The 14173-nt window shown below is 38.7% G+C and overlaps 4 protein-coding genes across 4 annotated transcripts; 2 read left to right on the forward strand and 2 right to left on the reverse strand.

Annotated features, from left to right (window-relative positions):
- The first annotated feature begins 722 nt into the window (after nt 1–722).
- On the forward strand, nt 723–1115 carry LOC126585672 (uncharacterized). Its single transcript, XM_050250148.1, has one exon. The coding sequence runs from the start codon at nt 807–809 to the stop codon at nt 1113–1115; it is 309 nt and encodes a 102-aa protein (XP_050106105.1). The 5' UTR covers nt 723–806.
- Nucleotides 1116–3109: 1994 nt separating this feature from the next.
- Nucleotides 3110–8518, forward strand: LOC126585663 (protein NUCLEOLAR COMPLEX ASSOCIATED 4). The gene is made up of 15 exons (XM_050250127.1): nt 3110–3538; nt 3645–3737; nt 3841–3914; nt 4013–4074; nt 4189–4240; nt 4705–4805; nt 5532–5599; nt 5722–5823; nt 6564–6622; nt 6753–6927; nt 7046–7219; nt 7348–7510; nt 7596–7653; nt 7741–7846; nt 8055–8518. Exons 1-15 carry the CDS (start codon nt 3173–3175, stop codon nt 8256–8258), a joined length of 1857 nt encoding a protein of 618 aa, XP_050106084.1. The 5' UTR covers nt 3110–3172; the 3' UTR covers nt 8259–8518.
- Nucleotides 8519–8879: 361 nt separating this feature from the next.
- Nucleotides 8880–9735, reverse strand: LOC126584357 (uncharacterized). The gene has a single exon (XM_050248762.1). The coding sequence runs from the start codon at nt 9516–9518 to the stop codon at nt 8880–8882; it is 639 nt and encodes a 212-aa protein (XP_050104719.1). The 5' UTR covers nt 9519–9735.
- Nucleotides 9736–9884: 149 nt separating this feature from the next.
- LOC126585666 (probable protein phosphatase 2C 27) lies at nt 9885–12355 on the reverse strand. The gene is made up of 4 exons (XM_050250130.1): nt 11928–12355; nt 11635–11829; nt 11298–11503; nt 9885–10651 (listed from the first exon to the last, which is right to left on the reverse strand). The coding sequence occupies exons 1-4, from the start codon at nt 12141–12143 to the stop codon at nt 10093–10095; spliced, it is 1176 nt and encodes a 391-aa protein (XP_050106087.1). The 5' UTR covers nt 12144–12355; the 3' UTR covers nt 9885–10092.
- Between the last annotated feature and the right edge of the window lie 1818 nt (nt 12356–14173).

Below are 14173 nucleotides of genomic sequence, written 5' to 3' on the forward strand. Positions count from 1 at the left end.
TTAACTATCCTCACATGTTATGCACATGGTCTCACTTAACGGAAATATGGATGGAATATATGAAAAACTAACGGTAGGGGGCAAATTGGCTAAAAAAATTAGTTTGAGTCCTTAATTTTCCAATAGAAAAGTTCAGGGGGGAAATCGAAAGTGAGGTGAAAGTTCAGGGGGTAAACCGACAGTTTACCCTTCCAAAATATTACTTTTTATTTCTTTGTTAAAATTATTATTTATTTAATTTTAACAAACTTGTGGACCATTGGAAAAGTGTCATGACCTTCTTTTTTTTTTTTTTTGTTAATTTACTAAATTTGAAAATGAAAAAGAAAACAAAATTGACCATGTTCATACTCTATTTGTCAGAACAAACAATATTTTACACCAATTTACATTACGAGAGAGGGAAGGGTTTGAAATCGAAACGCAATGTTCTAACCACCAAAATGATCTAACACTTACCCAAATATATTTTGGAAACCGAGTGAAAAGATATTGTCTATTCCATTTGAAGGAAAATAAATAAATAGATGTCTCTATTTACAAACTCTCCAATTCCCCCTTTTATTTTTTATTTTTTATTTTTTTAACAAATGATATTAGGAAAACCTACGAAAAAAGAAAGCACTGCCAATCCAAAGCCTCAACTATAATACAGACTTCCCCTTCCATTAATTACATTACAACTTACAAGCCACAATTTCCAATTCTTTCTCTTTCCACGTTCGATCACTCTGTCAAGTAGTAGTTGCTTAGAAAGCAAGTTAGGGTTTCCAAGTTAGAGTTCTACAACTTTGGGATCGGTAAAGATGGCTGCTGTAGTTATGCGTCCTACCAAGGCGGAGCAATTCGACTTCCTTCAACTGAGGCATCAACTGAAAGATCGCATTCGCATGAAGAAATCAAGAGGCTCTGATGCTGCTCACGGATGCTCCGTTAGTAGTACTACTGATGATAACAAGAAGAAATTGCCTTTCGACAACTTTGGATTCTTCTTCGGCCTATCGGAACATGTTATGGCGAAGAAAGTGAGCGAAGAGATGAAGGATTTTGTGCCGGAGTTGAAGAAGTTGGCCTCTAGGGTTTTGAGTTCCGGGACAAGGCTAAAACCGGCATAAAGAGTCCTGCCCCCTTGAGCAAGGCATTGAAGTGTAAAATCATCTAGGAGTCCCGGGATTATTCCTTTTTGCAATCTGACGGTGCAGAAATTCCGAAGCCTTCTAAAGGAGAGCATGAAGAAGTTGGAAAAAGCAAATCCTCCTCGGCAAAGTCTGAATCCTCTTCAGCAAAGCAATGTAGCATGAAACCAATGCCGAAACAGAACAAACCTGTCCTGAAACATTCAATCAAATATCGTTTGAAGGAGGAGCGTCCGGAGGTTTTTATTGGCAAAGCCAGACCGTCCTTGGCAAAGTCAGAGTCTTGTTCAACAAAGCAAGGCTTGAAGCACACGAAGCAATCTGTTGACCCGAAATGCATAGCAAAGCCGATGCTAAAACTGAAAAAGTCTGTCTCGAGAATCAGGTCAAAGACCGTGTGACGGAGGAGCAATCAGTTGATGTTTCTTCTGTGATCCAGAAGATATTTGGGTGTAACCGTAAGCGCCCTAGGGACGATGATGACGGAGATGATCGTGCGATGGTGCCCACAATTGATGACATTCTGAACGAAGAGAGGAAGAGTGCAAAAATCGCGAAGGAGGAAGATGAAAGAGAGCGGTTGCTGCTCGAAAAAGAGGAGAAGCAAGAAGAAGGGTTAAGAGCAACGAAGAAGCTGAAGCTGAAGATTAAGATCAAAGTTTCGAAAAACTGATGTTGTTCCATTTAGATTTTGGAGATTTTATTTATTCAGAAAATTGGATTTCATTTCCTTAATATCAAGTGCTTTTTAAAGAAATTGATCTTAATGTAAGATTTTATTTTTAAGGAAATTATTGATGCAAGTTGCCTGATAATTTCCAATTTACAGTCTTTGCACTTTACCACTTTTTTTGGTCACTGTCTTTTGTGAAGTGAACTAGTTGCTTTTAGAAAAAGTTAGGGTTTCAAACTGCTGAAGTTTTGCATCCTGCCGACGTGGAGCAATTTTCCTTTCAACAAATAAAAGAGACGAGAACCTGACATGAAGAAATTAGGAGGCTCTGCTGCTGCTCAAGGCTTACTCGGACAGTATCGATAACAAGAATTTTCCTTTCAACAACTTTGGATCCCACTTTAGCGCCTGGAAGCCTGTCATGTTTTAAAGGTTGAACAAAGAGATGAAAGCTTTCATGCCGGATACAAAGAGGCCGGCTTCTATCCTTTTAATTTCGGAGACTTGGTATTCCTCCTTGCTAGAAGTACTGGATGAAAAACCATTCTTGAACATAATCAGGTTAAAAGCAGTGTGATTAAGGAAACATTACGACGCAATCATAAGCGACTTGGGAGGATGATCACAGAAATAAGAAAAAAAAAAAAGTGGCAACAATCAAGAAAACTCCATCTTCGTCTTGTTCCAACGTTCCTTGTGCCGCAAGCAATGTCGATGTTAAGCAATTGGAAAATGTGGAGGACTGTTTCGTCTCAGACTTCGACCCATCTGAGCCGGTGACTCAGTTATCCAAAATATCCGTGACGTCCGATGATATTGCTGCTGTTGGTGAGAGAGGCAGATTGCTTGTAGAGATTATCCGCATTCGAGGCACCTCTGTGTGAAATTCCCTTTCGAAACAACGCCTCATGAAAGCTACTGCAAATTGGAAGGTACTAAATTTAGAGGACTTTGTTAACCACACTGAGTGGTCCAGTGGTTGGAGACGAATCTCAGGCCCGCATTCTATACGGCACATCTTGGGTTCAATTCATGGTACTAGTAAATCACACGATGGTGGCCAAAAGATACTGAAATACTCCCGGTCCCGAAAGGAAAGACTGTCATGACAAGACCACCAGCTAGTCCCTTAATAAAAAATAAAAACTTTAGAGGACTTTGTTAATTATTTATGTTTTTTCTTTTTTTTTTTTGGTGAAATATTTATGTTTTGTCAGAAGAGGAAAAAGTTTATATTTATACCAACCTATTACGACATGTCGTTCTCATTGAATTGAAGTCGCCTTGCACCTAAAAACCTAAACCCTTACGCTCACTCTCTCTTTCAGTTCCCGTTCCCGCCGAGCTTTTACCAGAAGCAGCCATGGCCTCCATCCTCTCCAAGAAGCAGAAGCAGAAGCAAAAAAGCACCAAGCTTTCCGACCTAAAAACACTAGGGAACCAGCTCCTCTCGTCCCGGGCCCACATCAACAACCTCCCGAAGCTCCTCTCCTTCGTCTCCCCGGCCTCGCCGCCTCAGTTCGTCGTCGAGTCCCTCCTCTCTCTCCAGTCCTTCTTTACCCCTCTCCTCCCCGACCTACCTCCCTCTTCCTCCAAGCCTTCCGCCGCCGATGGCTCCCACGACGACCCCGACTTCATATACCGCACCTGGCTCCGCTCCAAGTTCGACGAGCTCGTTGAGGCCCTCGTCGAAGTCCTGCTTTCGCCGCAATCTGACGAAACTCTCAAGGTCGCTTTTCCATTTTTTGAATTTCAGTTCTTTTCTCTTTTCTCTTATGTTTTTTATGTTATTTTGAATTCAATTTTTTAATTCGGTTTGCTGGTGATGTGATTAGGAGGTGGTGTTGGACACGATAATGGAGTTTGTGAAGTTCGGAAATGGCGGAAAGTTTCACTCTGCAATGTACCATAGGCTGCTTCGAAGTATTGTAAGTTTTATTGATTCTCCAAAAGCTTAATTTGAGTTTTATTTTTCATGTTTCTCTGTTGTAATTTGAAGAGTAAGTTATAATTTTCTGTTGTCATCCATAGGTTTACACTACGGAACCGGTTAATTTGTTGTTAGACTTGCTCTCATCCAAGTATTTCAAGTATATCGATGTCCGGTAAGGTCACATTCCATTAATTATAGTAATTTTATTGAGGAAAGTTGTGGTACTGACCACTTAAAAAGTATTGTAATTGTTGCATCTATTTTTTGCAGTTATTTTACCTACATTAGCTTGGAAAAGCTTGCTAAAACTCTGGATGCAAATGGAATTTCTGGTACATTGTGCTGGGGTTCTTGCAAAACGTTTGGCTTTTCATTTTTTCATCTTTTCGAGCGGTGGTGGTGTTAGTATTAACTTGGTTGCTTTGTTGTTTCTATCTCTCTCTTAGAGGACAAAAATGTGAAGAAAGACGGCAATGATGAGGAGCATCCCAGAGAAAGGTTAGTATTGTCCACAACGTTATCACATAGGAAATTTCGATTCTTTTATTCTCTCATTGAATTTCCCTTGTTAAGAGATGTACATAACCCTAATATAGAACGTTTCCTTCTGTGCTTTGATTAAGTCAGAGGTAATGCCAAGTGGTGAAGTTCTTGGGTAATAATAACCGTAGATTTTTATTGTTACATTCGCCATATGCAGATTGTTGACACTATAGATGTTTTGGTTTCACATCAAGATTTCTTGGAATTAAACATTTTACTTTTAAGTTACTGAGATCCTTGTATGCCTCTACGTAATATTGGCTTCTTCTTTGACTCAAAGTCCATTTTTCATCTGTGCTATTCTTTAATTTTGTGATCAAGTCAATGAATTCTAATTTATAATGCATAGGTGTTAGATTCTTTAGTATGTTGATGCTTTAACTGGTTAGCTTTTGACTGCTAAAATCATTTACTTACAGCATGGATCAATTAATTCACAAGATTCATTATTTGATATCACACATCCCCTCTCTGGAAAGCTCAGTTGAAAAAACTGATCATGAGATGTGGAGTGGATCAGGTTAGTGTTCTCTGCCTTCGCCCTCAGTGATTAAACAATTAAACTCATACTTTACTTTCCTTTTAATGCTTATATTGGTGGAAGATATTATTATTAATATTATAATGGATGAGTCAGTCACCTACCAAAAGGGAAAATAGAGTATGCATCAGTTAGTCAATCCATGCTATGGCCTCAAACATGATTATGGCCAACCTTTTGTTTTAACTTAATGAAATGCAAAGATGCTGAAAAATGATCCTTTTTTCCAGTTCATTGGACAGTATTATAATTAGTCGAAAAAGTGAGTAATACATGGATAATTCCATAAACATTAGAAGGAAGTGTTATCTTTCTTTTGTATTTTTTGTATGCTTCTGTGATCTAACATGGCATGAGAGAAAAGTCTCTTTAAGTTCTGGCAATTAACACTGCCAATTCTGCTTCAAATTGGTTGCTCTAATATACGATTCTCATAGTTTCACCTACCCAAGTTCACAGTAATCTATGTGAATGTGTGCGTGGGGTTTTCCTGCATGATTAAGTATTTTCTACATAAACAGAGGGCTGTGAGTATCCTCATGCCTCACGTCTCAATTTCAGACTAGTTAACATGGTGATCAGTGATAACTATAAGCAAGCACTTTCGTCCCTATTTCCTATTCTATAACATCTTTTTGTTTTGTGATCATTTGAGCTTTTAAGTTTCTTTGTTTATTGATATTTTTTTTTTTTTTTTGTCTAAAGGTGAATATGAAGAGCTTGCTGGGAAGATGAAGGCAGATGGTAAACAGACTGAGAGGCACAAGGATAAGGTAATCTAGATGTGTCAATGCAACTATCAAAATAGTTTGTGTATTCATTCACTAGATTTCCCTCTGTATTTTGCTTATGAGATTAAAGGTCCGCATTCCTTATGGATTCACAATGTCTTCAGGTGTTGTCTGCAGACAATATTGCCAAAAAGATGAAATTGAAATTTACTAAAGCATGGTTATCATTTCTAAGGTTACCACTTCCAATTGATGTGTACAAGGAGGTAAGACTCATACCCACTACCCACAACGTGATGAATTCTCTCCCTTTCTTCATAGCTCCTAATTTGAATGCCTTTTACCAGCCATACACTTTATTTGGACTATACTTGTTTCCTTTATATGGAATGCTGTTCTAGTATATTTGTAGAAGCAGTGCCTGATGTGTGGTACTGTACTTCATGCGCTTTGGTTTTGTGACTTTCGTCCCCTTTAGTCTCTCTGACAAAATTTTATCATATAAACACAGAATTTTTGTTTCTTTTAGTGTTATTTTGATAACCAAGATGGTTAGAAAGGGCCAACAAAGGTAGAATCCTTCAAAATTGCAATTTACGAGTTGAGATAAAGTCAGCTTTTTTTGCTTTATTTGGGCTCCATATCTAATCATTTAAGGATGTTCGCCTTGGCTTGATTCTATTGGATTCGTGCCACCCCCCCCCCCCCCCCCCCCCCGCGCACGAGCCCAACCCCTTTTCTTTGTCTCAAGGGTGGGTTTAGTTTGGTCTTGTTTGGCTTCAGGGGTCTAGTTGGTTCCCCTCGCTGTTCTTGATTTTCGTTTTGTATGATGGATCTTTTGTCCATCTTGTTTTGTAATCTATTATGAAATTTCAGTCTCTTATAACAGGAAAAAAGACTAAATGTTATTTTCATCTAGTGCCTGTCTGTTCATTCTGTTTACCTTGCATTTACATATAGTTTTCTACTTTATAATTCTCTGACTGGGCTATGTTTTGATTCTCAGGTTCTTGCCACTCTCCATCAGGCAGTCATTCCTTTTCTAGCCAACCCCGTCTTGTTATGGTAAAATTACTGAACATATTTTATTTATGGTTTTCAGTTTGTTCTTTGTGACCTTGAGTGTATTTAATTTCTTGACAAAACATGCACTGCCCTTTCTATAAGCTCATATGACATATATTGACATGTGCAGTGACTTCTTAACTCGATCATATGACATTGGTGGTGTTATTAGTGTCATGGCTCTTAGCAGTCTCTTTATCCTCATGACAAAACATGGTCTAGAGTACCCCAACTTTTATGAGAAACTTTATGCATTACTGGCTCCCTCTATTTTTATGGCAAAGCATCGATCAAAGTTTTTTCAGGTAATACTAATCTTACTGCAGTAACAGTTTAAGCTTCTATACACAAGCCATATAGGACTAAATGGTAATATTTACATTGAACTGATTGGTTAATTTATGATCGCTATTTTATTTGTAGCTTGTAGATGCTTGCTTAAAATCACCACTTCTTCCTGCATATTTGGCTGCTGCTTTTGCCAAGAAATTGAGTAGGCTGTCAATCTCAGTTCCTCCGTCTGGAGCATTAGTTATTATTGCACTGGTTCATAATCTTCTACGTAGACATCCTTCAATCAATTGCTTGGTGAATCGGGTATGAAGACAATCTTTAATTGTTTCTTTGTCAATGAATTTACTATCCTCTTGGCCTGAATTCGTGGGTGTTTCTTTGTTATTTCTTTTTTCATACATGATGCATATGAGGAGTTAATGTTCGTGCAGGGAGGTGGTGTTGAAACTGTGAAAGATGATCCAGAAGCAGAACAGAGGGCTGCTGATGGTGCTGATGGCACTGGAACTGGTTCGGCAGATAAGTCAATCAAAAAATCAGGCATTGATCCTTTTGATAATGAACAAAGTGATCCTATGAAATCAAATGCCATGAGTAAGTATTTTACTTCCCCCCTAATTTCCAAATCTTTTGCATTTCATATAACTTTTACATATTCATGAGATATCTTTTTAAACAGGAAGCTCACTTTGGGAGATTGATACCCTCCGTCACCACTACTGCCCTGCTGTTTCAAGGTTTCATGCTCGACTCCTGATCACGCGATTACTGTATGGTCCTTTATATCTTTGAACTTTTCCTGATATATTTTCCTTTGCTCTTAGGTTTGTTTTATCACTTGAGAATGATTTGACAGTCAGAGCCAAAACCACTGAAATATCTGTTGGAGATTTTAGCTCAGGTTCATATGCGACAATATTTGGAGAGCAGGTATTGTTGTATTGTCTTGGAATTCCTCAAGTATATTAGACTTTATGCATTCTGGGAATTTATCCTCACAAAGAAAAAGTAGTGGAAACTGGTACTTGCAGCCCAAGAACATAAATTGTAGAAAGCTACTGTTAGTATATGCCTTGTGCAATTAATTTGATGGTTTCATCTCGAGGCATCTTAGTTCACTGTGTTGACTATACTGCAGGTGAGACGAAGGATAAAGTCGGCTCCACTAGCATACTACAAAGCAGCTCCGACCTCTTTGTTCTCAGATTCCGAGTCTCAGTTTCTCGGTTGGACTTTCACGTGTGAAGACAGTAAGCGAAAGAACGACAGCGCTGATGAGAATGGGAAAATAGATAAAGAATGTGACCATAGTCCGGCCAAACGACAACGCGTCAAGTGCTGATAACTGAAATGTACTCACACAAGGGGGCCGGAATATGCTCGTGAATCATATGATGTCGAGCAACAACGATAGAGTTATAGGTCTACGACAATTTATCATTGTACATGTATTTTTCTTGGTGTATCCTTGTTACCTTAGATACCCAGTGACGTGGTCTACAAGTTTGGCATAACTAGTAAATTTTAGACAGTTTTTTAGTATTTGAATTCTTCCTGTTAATTTCAAACAGTCAAATATATATGGGATTTCGTGGTAAGAAACTGATACTTTCATTAATTAGAATCCAAATATCTTAAACCTAATTAAATCTCCAATAAGAAATGCAACATCAATTTTTGGAAACTTTGATCTTAATCTTGAGCTTCTTTGCTGCTCTGAACCTTTCTTCTTGCTTCTCCTCTTGTTCGAGTGGCAACCAGTCTTCCTCCCTTGCGATTTTTGCACTCTTGCTCTCTTCCTTCAAAATGTCGTCAAACGTGGACGCCATCGCAACCTCATGACCGTCATCTGGCCTGGGGAGCTTGCGGTTGCGTCCGAATATCTCCTGGATCACAGAAGAAACATCAACTGATTGCTCCCCCATCACACGGTCTTTGGCCTGCTTCTTTTGATAGGAACCACCTACAGTTCCTGCTTCAGCCTTGACAATTGCAGCGATGGAATAGTGGAGAGGGAAAGAGAAGGAGCGCAGATATTTGATCGGATGTTTTGAGACAGATTCTTTCTGTTCCGGCTTTGGTTTTGCGCTACATTGCTTTGTTTGCTCCAAGCCTTGCATTGTTTAAGAAGATTCAGACTTTGCCGAGGAGGGTTTGGTTTTGCCAACTTCTTCAGGCTCTCCTCATTTTGAAGGCTTTGGAATTTTTGCACCGTCCGATTGCAGAAAGGAGTAACTCGGGACTCCTTGATCATTTTACACTTCAATGCCGTGCTCAAGGGGGCAGGACTCTTTACGCTGGCTTTAGACTTGTCGCCGGAATTCAAAACCCTAGAAGCCAACTTCTTCAACTCCGGCATGAAATCCTTCTTCTCCTCGCGCACTCTCTTCATCATAACACGTTCCGATGGGCCGAAGAAGGATCCGAAGTTGTCGAAAGGCAATTTCTTCTTGTTATCATCGGCAGTACTACTAACCGAGCAGAAGTGAGCAGCAGCAGAGCCTCCTGATTTCTTCATGCGAATGCGATCTTTCAGTTGCTGCCTCAGGTGAAGGAAGTCCAATTGCTCTGCCTTAGTAGGACGCATAACTACAGCAGCCATCTTTTCCGATCCCGAAGTCGAAACCCTAACTTGTATGAAAAGCAACTACTAGTCCACAGAATGATGTAGGTCGTAATGGAATGGGAAAGTCTATTGATAGGTTTTAGGAATTGGAATCCATCTCATAGGATTTTCCTTCAAAAATTAATCCAATTTATCTTGAAATAATTACCACTGAAGAAAATTAATTTTTTTAATAAACAACAAATCCGGCTGTTCCCACAACCGCATCCAAATTCCTCCAAAAAGATATTGCTTGTTTTATGATGCCTTTCTCATTGCTCCCCTTCTAAATTAAAACTTCTGCAATTGAAATTAGGGTTCTATGATTTGAGAAGACGGGTGGATTAGTTACCAGGAAAAGAAAGAAAGAAAAACCTGATTTATTGCTATATTATTATGTACAACAAATTTCAATCAAAAGCCAACAGAAATCTTTAGATCATAAGACAGATCAAAACAAGAGATGGTTGGCTGTTTGATGGCAATTCTGGATAAATAAATAAAAGAGAAAAAAGAAAACTCATCATTCAATACCATCCTCAAACTGTGATTGATCGAACATCTAATCTAATCATGATTTACCATCTAGTTCCTCCTGCAGAAGGTTCAGGCCTTCCGTCGATATACTCCTCTTGAATTTTAACTTTGGGATCTCAAGCAACGGGGGTGGATCTGGCGAGAAGCATACCACAACCACCGTCAGGTTATCGCACGTGTTGCGCTTGAGTGCCTCCCGAACCAGCTCTCTTGAGCATCTCTCGGGATCATTGTGAATCATTAGTTCTTTCCTTGCGATTGTGACTGCACACTGGCTGCTCATCACATCCCACAGCCCGTCACAGCCTAGGATCAAGAATTCATCTTCCTCGCTTAGAATCATCTCCTCAAGCTCTGGTTCTGCGCTCAACGGACACAAGGAACCTTTAGAGCCTTTCATGTGCCAGTCCCCAAGAGCTCGTGCAACCGATAATTGACCATTGAGGTAGCCATCGTACACCACACCTCCCAGTTTCTCAATTCTTATTCTTTCTGAGGCGCAATTGGGTTTATGGTCTTTGGAAAGCTCCACTGCCCTACCTCTTCTTCCCAGCACAGCTCGGCAATCCCCAGCATTCGCAATTAACATCGTCCTGAAAAGGAGAAATCATATGCACATCAGGATCATACCAATTATAAAGACACAAGTAATTGAAGAGAACTTTGTGGTCAAAATCTTACAAGCCTCCAGTACATTCTTCATACAGAAAAAAACTTATCAAGTTTACCTCGGTATGACTTTATATTTTATAGCCGGACATCTATCGCACAACGGAAGTGTTTAAAATGTGACCCCCTGCCTCCCACTAAAACGTTTATTACCATGTTACAAGCTCTATATTGATGCCATGAGATATAAAGCCATGAGAGCATTCCTGGATGAAAGCACCATGGATGACATTGTAACAGCAAGAAATGTCGTTGGCAAAGATGAAATATTACTTGTGGACGTGGCGCAATAAGATAGCTTATAATGTACAACGATCTCAATAGAATTCAAATTTTCCTACTAACAATTCTCCAGCATATAGCTCCATAAGCTTCAAAATCGATCCGTTGGCAATTGTTCGAAAATTGTTTCTAACAACCCCAAAACAGAAAGTTTTCAACGAGGGAGCAGATAAAGCACATTGCAAATATGAAAACTAACATACAGCCGCTAGCAGAACCGAGACAATTTAAAATCACTTTATCAACAAAAGATGTGTAAAGAGACAATAGAATAATAATAACACTCACCTTCCAGAAATGAGGGCAGTAAGTACAGTGGTACCAGAAGAACTATCAAGACTACCGGTATCAGCAAAAGCAAGGTCAGCGTTTAGGAAAGCGCTCTTAATAGCCTTCTTAGTGCAGAAGGGAAAATCCGGGTCCTCAACTATAAACCTTAAAATGTTCTCTCTAATAAAAGAAGCTGCATCAGTACCACCATGGCCATCAAAAACCTGCAATGGAACAAAATGATTGACACATAATGGCATGTCAGGGTAGTTGTATACTAAGAAAAATCACATGAAAGTAGTATTAATCTTTATAATCACAATTTTACACATAGTTCGATGATTGAAATACAGACCCCGTAGAATGCTCCTGGAGAAGTGAAGTTCTCAGTTGCACCTAGATGATCAAGTATATTGTCTATACAGATATGCTCATCCTCCATAAATGGTTTTGATCCAATCTCAGAGCAGCTTCCAGAGCGAAAAACAGGTACAAAAGCTGAGTTACTATTTGATGGGGACTTTGAATTAACAATCTCAATATCCAACTCCTAAGCAAGGAGTGAAAAGGCAACATCAAATTTCATGCCATTTAATATGAAATGAATAATAAAATGCAATTGTTATAGCTGATAGAAATCAATCTCACCACTTCAGCTGCAGGAGCCAACTGGGCAGTGCTCACGCAGTATCTAATAGCTGAGAGGCGCCGAGGAGGTTTGCCAACGCTCGGTTGCTTTAAGTTCTCAAAAGTACTTGATTTCTCGTCTCTTGTAACAATAACGTTCTCCTTTCTGAAGCTGCCATCCAACATGGAAAGCGGATGTGGATAATCAGTGCCTGCAGCCATTTTCTTCCAAAACATAATCCACTCCTGGATTAAAAAAACTGGACTTCAAGTATACCCTTTCCAACTGGACTTCAAGTATACCCTTTCAAGGACTCTTTCCACATACAGGTAGTTCAAACTTCAAGAGCTTCGTACTATTCTCAAGCAAACAAATTTCGATATCAGGAACAGACACCACACAACAGCTCCAATTACGCGTCTTCCTTTTGTGTTGTTCCTTCAGATATCTGAGCAGAAAAGTACCCGAAAATTCTCAACTCACTTCTCAATAACTTGTTAAACTAAAAGATAAAAGATCAAACAGCGCAGTTAACCTATTGAACCACAAGCTACAAGCCTAAACTGTACTGAAAATATAAACTCCCTAAAAAGAAAAGAACTTTGAAATTTCCAGGACTACCCACAAATCCATATCACAATCCAAACCACCAAATCAGCCACAACCATATCAAATTTCGGGGAACAAAACAGAAAAACCCATAATAATCACGACTCTATTCTATTTTTAGTAAAGCATAAAGTTCATAGCTATTATTTGTAGAATACAACTCATATAACTCACAGATTTAGAACTACAGAAACCAAATCCAAATACAGAAACCATCACAGACCAAGCAAAAAACTTAACCAGAAAAAACCCAAATTCACAAAATCAATTACTCAAAAACCCTAATAAGATCACACACAAAAGATTACAACTCCTCAGACATAAAGATTCAAACTTTACACATAAAAAAGATAAAATTTGAAGAAAATAGTTGGTGGGCGATGAGATTATGAGATGGAAAATACTTGCCTTACTGTTTTGGTTAGCTAAACGAAATCTTCAAAGATCACGGAAAGAGAAATTGGAAATTGATGGGAACAAATAAGCCCACAAAACCCACAAAGCTTTCAACTCAAAAACTGGGAAAATTGTTTTTATTTTCTATTTAATTGAATTCTTTTGGTTTGATGTGTGCAGGATTTGACGTTGAAAGAGTTCTGGTGGATGAAGAAAACAGAGGGCAACCGGCTACGTGTGTATTTTCAACCGGTCATCGCGGGTCGCCCGGTTGGAGTCGTAAATACGGACAGATGGGAGACTGACACCTGGCGGGGATGGTGTTTGATATTTTGGGTTGGTAACCGGATGATGGGAAAGGAGGGTGGGAGTTCAGGTGTGGGAGATCAACAATTGCGGCTGGGGTGTTTTTGCAGCCGTTGGATTATAACAGTTGTGGACGGTTCTCACCAAAAGTGGGGAAACCGGTAGTTGACGGTCGTTGACGGCGCCAATCTTTAGTTCATGTTTTTCAAAGCGGTAAAATTGGAAATAGGTTTTTGCAGAAAGTGGAGATTCTAAATCCTAAATATATTATTATTCCAAACCAATGTCATCCATCCACACACATCACATTATTTTAAATTTATTTTTTCATCGGATACCTTAAAGCATGAGTGGTCAAAATTGTCACATAAACATATAACAGTAAAAAAATAGCTACAAACTCTCTCCAATCGAGTTTTCAATTTTTTACATGGCATTGAATCATTTAAAGGCAAAGCCTTTTGCTATTAAACTTGATAGCAGCTGTCAAAATCATTTAATGACGTTTTAATAGATGAGATGCAATATATAATAAACGTTGTTGTGTGTTTCAAGTATTTGATTTGTTGTCTCAATAAAATTAAAAAAAAAATTTATCAATTGACAATATTATTTAACATGTCAAGAGAGCAAAAAATTATACTAAATATCAAATTTTCACATAAATCATCAAACACTGTAGAAACATTAAAGAGAAAGGTCTTTCACAATTTTATTTTCACATTAATCAGCCCAAGAACTTAAAACACATTTTCACAACATGTCGTGTGTTTGATTTGATGAAGGAGATTTAGGTGTGGCTACCCTATGCGATTCCAGTTCATTATGATTGAAATCTCTACATTTGAAATTCAGAAATTGTCTAAAAATTATATATGGGTAATATATGTCATTTACTCAAACTTGATCACTTCAATTGTGTCCACGATATAGTTGTCTCCATACCTTTTCTCAA

The sequence above is a fragment of the Malus sylvestris genome, chromosome 10 (genome assembly GCF_916048215.2).
Source record: "Malus sylvestris chromosome 10, drMalSylv7.2, whole genome shotgun sequence".
Lineage (NCBI taxonomy): Eukaryota > Viridiplantae > Streptophyta > Magnoliopsida > Rosales > Rosaceae > Malus > Malus sylvestris.

Excerpts from the sequence above, each read along its gene's own strand:
- LOC126584357 (XM_050248762.1), bottom strand. The coding sequence starts at position 9,518 with ATGGCTGCTGTAGTTATGCGTCCTACTAAGGCAGAGCAATTGGACTTC.
- LOC126585666 (XM_050250130.1), bottom strand. The coding sequence starts at position 12,143 with ATGTTTTGGAAGAAAATGGCTGCAGGCACTGATTATCCACATCCGCTT. Across the intron at positions 11,504-11,634 it reads CTCCAGGAGCATTCTACGGG|GTTTTTGATGGCCATGGTGG; the intron begins GTCTGTATTTCA and ends GTTCCATTGCAG. Across the intron at positions 10,652-11,297 it reads ACTGCCCTCATTTCTGGAAG|GACGATGTTAATTGCGAATG; the intron begins GTGAGTGTTATT and ends TCTCCTTTTCAG.
- LOC126585672 (XM_050250148.1), top strand. The coding sequence starts at position 807 with ATGGCTGCTGTAGTTATGCGTCCTACCAAGGCGGAGCAATTCGACTTC.
- LOC126585663 (XM_050250127.1), top strand. The coding sequence starts at position 3,173 with ATGGCCTCCATCCTCTCCAAGAAGCAGAAGCAGAAGCAAAAAAGCACC. Across the intron at positions 5,824-6,563 it reads CAATTGATGTGTACAAGGAG|GTTCTTGCCACTCTCCATCA; the intron begins GTAAGACTCATA and ends TTTGATTCTCAG. Across the intron at positions 7,220-7,347 it reads TCAATTGCTTGGTGAATCGG|GGAGGTGGTGTTGAAACTGT; the intron begins GTATGAAGACAA and ends ATGTTCGTGCAG.